Source organism: Sprattus sprattus (genome assembly GCF_963457725.1).
Source record: "Sprattus sprattus genome assembly, chromosome: 21".
Taxonomy (NCBI): domain Eukaryota; kingdom Metazoa; phylum Chordata; class Actinopteri; order Clupeiformes; family Clupeidae; genus Sprattus; species Sprattus sprattus.
In genome coordinates, this window is record NC_137919.1 from 6,889,987 (window position 1) to 6,897,486 (window position 7,500).

The 7,500-nt window shown below is 42.7% G+C and overlaps 2 protein-coding genes across 2 annotated transcripts in view; both read left to right on the top strand.

The window, feature by feature from the left end:
• Positions 1-784, top strand: part of LOC308382383 (cornifelin homolog B-like) — a gene marked incomplete at both ends in the record, with an annotated part of 1,454 nt that extends 670 nt beyond the window's left edge. Inside the window, 2 exons of the mRNA XM_080860103.1 lie at positions 1-101; positions 662-784. The exon at positions 1-101 is cut by the window's left edge and continues 54 nt beyond it. Of these exons, the coding sequence (XP_080716229.1) occupies positions 1-101; positions 662-784 (224 nt within the window). The remainder of the gene's footprint in view (positions 102-661) is intronic.
• Positions 785-5,328: 4,544 nt separating this feature from the next.
• On the top strand, positions 5,329-6,924 carry LOC308382323 (UDP-glucuronosyltransferase 2C1-like; the record flags this gene model as incomplete). The annotated part of the gene is made up of 1 exon (XM_080860040.1): positions 5,329-6,924. The coding sequence occupies one exon, from the start codon at positions 5,329-5,331 to the stop codon at positions 6,922-6,924; it is 1,596 nt and encodes a 531-aa protein (XP_080716166.1).
• Between the last annotated feature and the right edge of the window lie 576 nt (positions 6,925-7,500).

Consider the following 7,500-nt stretch of genomic DNA (forward strand, 5'->3'; position numbering starts at 1 on the left):
ACGGCGAGTGTCTATGTCTGCCGCTATTGGACAGTTGCGGCTGCGTCCCACCAATCACATTGGCTATGAGGGTCTCCATGCGCAAGCGCTACAATATTGATGTAAGTGCAGGTGTTACTTAACCTTAAATGGAAGTTAACAGAGTTTCAACAGATAAGCACCTTTAGACATCTTTGTATGTGAAAGTGTGCTATACAAATAAAATGCATTATTATTATTTAGATAGTTTGTTTACAATCTGAGCATCTTTAGATAGTCTATAGGGGACCATCCAAAGTTTGACAGAACTGTATCATTACACATGATCATAACGATGGCAACTTCAAGAGGCACACACATAGATAAATACAATAAGTCACTGACTGTGCGTTCTTCTTCTACATTATTCATGTTTGTGTGCACAGAATCTAAGTAGGCAGTTCTTTAATGTTCCCTAGAGGTTAATGATGGAACTGCACACTGCAAAAGGGTGGTCGACTCGCCCAGTAATTATTCATATTGACATTGACTCTGATGTTGATACTGATATTGACACCAGCAATGATGACAAATATTGATATTGTTATCCAAATCGGTCTTTTCAAAACTTGTCAAACCCAATCTTTCAGTTAAATTCATATTGTGTAGTAAATGTAATGTTTTTCTCTCCCCGTTCCAACAGGACCACATGTGTAACGACTGTGTGTACGCCGCCTACTGCGGTCCCTGTTCCTGGTGCCAGATGAGACGAGAGATGAAGGCTCGCGGACACCCAGTCAGTCTCTTCTGCAACAAGACAGGTTAATGTGTCCGCATTTTGATCTTCGTCATCATCATCATCATCATCATGAGAGACATGCTCATCATCGTTATTGTCATCGTTGTGAATACAAATAATCACCACCATCATAATGAGTATCCATCGTCATCATCGTTATTGACATTGTTGTGAATAATCATAATCCTGTCATCATCTATATCATCATCATCATCATCATCATAATCTTCATCCTCATCCTCATCACCATCATCTTTATCATCATCATCATCACCATCATCATGAGTATCACCAATCATCCTGGACTTTACTAATATCATCAACGTTATAATCATCGTTGTGATTAATCATCATCATCATCATCATCATCATCATCATCATCATCATCATCATCATCATCATTTTTATGATCGCATGCCCGAGCCTGAGCCCACGTGTTATGAATACTTTGCATTCTCTCCTGCCCAGCGCGTCGGTGAATTCCACCTTCTAGGAACTCAGCCGTGGCATCTGGGGCGGGAAATAACATCACATCACGTCACGTCACCGCCATCACCTTCCCCATTAATCATTTCTTCTCTCCTGCCACACACGCACACACACACACACACACACACACACACACACACAGACACACACACACACACGCACACACACACACACGCACACACACTGATCCCCTATCAGTGGCTCTAGCATTCCAGCACACCTGCGCGGCACCCAGCCCTGCTGCTGGGTCATTCACTAGTCAGAGAAGGGTTTGAGGAATGCAGCGCCCATGTTCTGATTCCCTATCTCTCACGTATGAAGACAGGTGGATGCTGAACTGATCTCCGACACAGATAATAACTCCCAGGTGTCTGACGTATTAATGTTTGCTGTTGTGTTTGTGCCCATGAATCCATAAAGACTTTTCTTAACAGCATCTACTTTTAGACATACAGTATGACTTTTATTTTACTATAGTTCTAGTAGTCTTTACTAGTAGTCTTCTCTGTCTCTCTAAATTATCTTCACTCTGTTAACCACAATCATTGCCACTGCTTCAGATGCTTGCAAGCCCCCTTCATAACTCTCTAACCTTTTCCCTGTTTGCCTTCCCTGATTGGTCTATAAAAGAGGAGCTGAACTGCTTGCCTTCCCTGATTGGTCTATAAAAGAGGTTTGCCTTCCCTGATTGGTCTATAAAGGAGGAGCTGAAGTGCATAGTGCCTGAACTGTATGTCTGCGTAACACTGACATAAGCCATACTTAAGCAGTTATGAACTCTGAATAGCAGCTCATAGCGGCATTATAGGGACTTTGCAAGCAATGGACATAATGAAGCTTCGATCGAGTATCACTGACTCCGACTTGAACCCCCTTGAGACGACCATTGTGTGTTCTGTTTCCTGATTTGTGGTAGGACAAGTTCTTACATGCTCTGTATATATTATGAACTTTCTTGTGATTTTTTTTGTTGTTTTGTTATTTACCAAAAAATAAAATCCAATTGCAAAAATTACTTTCTGTGCCATTAATAATTTGTGTTTGCGTCATTGGCTAGTGCATAGGTCTTCAACAGGGGGTCCGCGGAGGTACTGCAGGGGGGTCACGAAATCTTTGGTTGATAAGACAATTTTTTTTAAATATTTCTTAAAAAAAAAAAAAAAATCAACCAATTATTTTTTCCACAAATTTAAATGTCTCCCGAATCAGAACTACATTTATTCCCTTTAAATTCACATTAACACAAATCCAACATATTGTAGCGAACGTATAAATTGATCCAGAAGACGTTATCTTTCAGTCCAATGCACACATTCAGCTACCCACCGGAGATCTCTCAAGCTGGGCACCGCCGGTTCACTCACAGCACCTTACATGCAAATACGACACCACAGGCACTAGCCAATCAGATCGCGATTATGCTCAAGTCCAAAAAGCGTGAAGATCAAAAATAAAAGATGGCGGACCAAACTCCTTAGCTGGTCTTGTTTGTACCTATAAGTTGTTAGTTTGACATTTTTTTGCTTAGATTTTTTAAAAATTACTGAGAAATAGACACTGTACAAGGCCAAAAAACCTTAATTGTAACTGAAAAATAAGTCTGAGGGGATTTGCGAGGTGTATGAGCCCCCTATATAATGTTAGCATGCTACTACCTACAAGGTTAACTACTAGCTAGCGGTGTGATTGGTTTCTTGACCTGTCAATCTCACTATAACGTCTCTGTTGTCAACACAACCCCATGCACCAGACTCCTCCTCCGTCATCCGCTGGATCGTGTCAGTCAGGAGTTATTGAAAAGAAGATACATCCCACTAATGTGTGTGCCATCAACAGATGCTTGAGGATTCACTGTCCCTTCTTTATGTATGATGAAATAAAAACATGTATATGTGAATTATTGTAATAAGTTGTTAATTGTTAGCTCAGAGTTGTATCCAAGATGTATGTTTATAAACGGCTTTAAGTTAAATTCATTGTTCAAAAATGTTAGGTTAAATTCCATGTTAAAAAATTAAAATGTTAATGAATATATTAACCTTTGATTTATTTTAATAGCTTAGTATTGAATGCACAATAACAGGGTAGCTATGTTTATATGGCACTAGGCCCAGTTTATTATAAACAAAATTGTATGCAATTTATATAGTGGGGGGTCCCTGCTCATCTCGCCATCAGTTTAGGGGTCCCTGGCCTGAAAAACGTTGAAAACCCCTGGGCTAGTGGATTATCATGGTGGCAGCATTGATCACAATTTACCTACTTTTATGAATAATGTTTGATATGATAAATTATATTTTTGAAGGATGATGATGAATGACTTCTGTTACTTTTAATGAACATTTAATCACATTCAGCAACAGCAAAGTGTTGAAGACAAAAAGGACAAACATTCTAGGGCAGAAATTCACACCAAGTCAAAGTTCACTAATGGGTTGTCACTTAGGATGCTTTTAGAAATTATAATAAAAAGATGATTCCATGTTTGATACTTTCTTCGGTTCCCATTTTTTCTCCAGGGCAGATGATATGACAGCAGAAACTGGTTCCTCAGTCAAAGAGCTTGGCTCAAAGAAATGTAAGGGATTCAGTGTCAATCTTCATACTTTCCGCTCAGACAAGTCAGACAAGGACTAGACACGTATGCTAGTGTGTGTGTGTGTGTGTGTGTGTGTGTGTGTGTGTGTGTGTGTGTGTGTGTGTGTGTGTGTGTGTGTGTGTGTGGGTGTGTTTGCTACTTTGAGAAGTTTTTTCACACCTTGTTAGTTCACGCTTGATGGATGGGCTAATGAATAGATAGTCATGAGAAATATATGAAAAATATTCTTCCTGAGGTCATAGACTGCATTAAAAACGAAGCAAAACGAAGCGAATCACTGGTTGGGAATTGCAGTCTGAGCCTCTGGAGACAAAGTCACTCAAAGTAAGAAACAGGAAAACCATGAAACATCCCAGACAACGGGCCTCAAATAGGCCTGGCATCACCTACTGTTTACAGAAACAATACCTGCATTTGTGGCTCAAAATAAAATGTAATTTATACAAGTTCTATGTTGCCAACTTGCCAAGTATGTGTGACACATGTGGGTGGTTTGGCCCTCTGCAAGGTTTTTATTCACTTGCTTTCGGGATGAAAATGAAAAGTTGTTCTTAAAATGAACTATAATAACCATGGTGACTGTTTGCGTTGCTCTTTGGCCTACTCTGGCACTCTTGGTGAAGTTTATTGCCGGTTAGCCCCTGGTGCATATGCTGCAATCATGAACTCAGTTCATCTTACAAGATAAGGCTTTCAATATGCTGACCGTTGCCCCTTGTAGCAACCCGCGTCATCTGGGAATGGATTTGCGGACAGAGTGAGTTTACGTTGCTTTACGGATTGTGTGTTGACTTTGTTTCGGGACGCGACAACCAGGCGAGTGTTTAAAAGTGTCTCTGTTAAGCCAAAAAGCATACTGTTTTTATGAAATACGATCATCAGCTATAGTTGAACAGAATCTTCTGGAAGAAATGTAAGTGATACTTTCCTGGAAGTTCTGACTTCTAAAGGCCAACAGTGTCATAGTGGGGTGACAAAGCACTTCCATGAGTTAAACTAAGCTTGTTTTCTTTCTGGAGACCGCTTATCAGTGTGTTGTCATAGTGACAACACAGTGAAAACCAAGCAGTTACTGAGGCTGATATGCTTTCTGATATTTTTTGACTGAAAATTTGCTTAATTTACCATAGCACATGAATATGATGTTACAGAGTTCACATGATCCAGTCATAGACTTATAGGTTAATACGAAAGCTTTTGAAACTCCTTTCTTTAGCGCTTGAAATTACAGGTATAAGTATAATGGCTCCTAATTATATTTTCTCATTTAAAAAAAGTCTCTTACATCACCTCAATTAGTTCCTAGCAGCGACAAACTGGATTTACTGGATTACTGACACATCGAGAACAAGTGGATACTAAATCTGGTGGAAACTCGCTATCGATGCTCCACTATGGAGTAAGAAGGTGAACAACAACAAGAATATATGAGCACTTTTCAAAGCATGTAATGTCTCAGCTATATTTACGTTTGTCTTCTAGGATGGTCTTGACGAGTGTGAAAGCCCTTATTTTGGCAAGCCTGTGTGGATTGCTCATGCTGCCTGGAGAATGCCACCCCAAGAGCAACATCCTCGTGACCCCTGTGGATGGTAGCCACTGGGTCAACATGGCGGTGATCCTGAAAGAGCTTCACTCCCGAGGTCACAACTTGACAGTCATACGCTCGCCCAATAGCTATTACATCCCAGAGAAGTCCCCCATCTATACAACCATCTCAATGAAGTCTCTGGAGGATCTGTTTGACCTGAGCTTCTTTGACAGAATGCTACGGCGCCACCTAGAGTATCGGAGGTCCAACCGTCTCCTACGCACCATCTACATCCAGGCAGACATGGCCAGAATGATGATTAATGAGCACGATGCTCTCACTAGATCCGTCAAAGTCATGTTTGAGGACCAGGTCTTCATGTCGATGATGAGGGACACCAAATTTGACCTGGTGCTCTCCGACCCTGGTCTGTCCACGGGGGTCTTTCTCGCCCACCACCTCCAGCTTCCCATGGTCTTCAACGTGCGCTGGATCAACATGGGAGACGGCCATTTTACCTTTGCTCCCTCCCCACTGTCCTACGTCCCTGTCACAGGCTCTGAGCTAAGTGACAAAATGGACTTCTTTGAGCGGACCCTAAACATGCTGGTTCACATCAGCCAGTCCTTACAGTATTATTACATTATGGAGACGAAATACCGCAAACTGCTGGATCGTTACTTCCCACCTGGAACAGACCTGCTGTCCATGGAGCTCACAGCAGACCTGTGGCTGGTCCGGGCGGACTTTGTCTTCGAGTTCCCACGGCCCACTATGCCCAATGTGGTTTACATCGGAGGGTTTCAGTGCCGGCCAGCCAAGGCTTTACCTGAAGATCTGGAGGCCTTCATGCAGAGCTCAGGGGAGCATGGGGTTGTAATCATGTCTCTGGGGACTCTCATTGCAGCTCTTCCCAAAGATGTGACAGAGGCGATCGCGGCAGCTTTTGCCGAGCTCCCCCAAAAGGTGGTGTGGAGGTATATAGGAGAGCGGCCGTCAACCTTGGGCAACAACACCCTGCTGGTGGACTGGTTCCCCCAGAACGACCTCTTGGGTCACCCCAAAACACGCGCCTTCGTGGCCCACGGCGGAACCAACGGCCTGTACGAGGCCATCTACCACGGGGTCCCCGTCTTGGGGCTGCCTCTTCTCTTCGATCAGTTCGACAACGTCCTTCGCCTCGAGGTGCGAGGGGCGGCTAGGACCTTAGAGACCACAACACTGACCTCAGCTGAATTTAAGGAGGCCTTGCAGGACGTCCTGGAGGACCCTTCGTACGGGGAGGCGATGCGTAGACTCTCTCGTCTCCATAGGGACCGCCCGATTGATCCTCTCGACAGCGCCACCTTCTGGATTGAATATGTCTTGAGGAACAAAGGAGCGGCGCATTTACGCTCTGAGGGTTATCGCCTTCCCTGGTACGTCTACCACAGCGTGGATGTAGCCCTGGTGCTTGTGACTGTACTCTTTCTCAGTGTGTGGATGTTTTTCACTGTCTGCAGATTTATGCTGCGCATGGTTTGCAAGAGAAAGACCAAGGTTGAGTGACAAACAAGAGAACACTGAAATGAAGTGTAAATGAAGATTATTAGACATTTACCTCTATTGCTAATCATCTGACACAAGATGTTATTTTTCATTGCATCAGTATTATCTGTGCATGGGCCCCATTCTCAGTGTTTTATTAAATTAAATAAATGTTTTGACTGTGTGTGTGTGTGTGTGTGTGTGTGTGTGTGTGTGTGTGTGTGTGTGTGTGTGTGTGTGTGTGTGTGTGTGTGTGTGTGTGTGTGTGTGTGTGTGTGTGGTGTGCGTGTGTGTGAGACCCAGTTCTGACCAAAATGACGCCTACATAATTGAACTCAAACCCTAAGAAGACCTTAACAATGGATCACAGAAATAGTCCTGCCCCATTTGGGAAGTCTGTGCTGGCTCTCTGTGAATTCAAGTCAAAGTAAATATCAGCATGTTAATACACCTTCCTGACCTGTAAATGGTGGTGCTCTGATGTTTCTCAGCCACAGACATACCTTTCACACCATAAAAACATTGATGTAAGAAACATGCATAATATCTCACTGCTATATAATATACATGCATAATATGTCACTGCTATACAATATA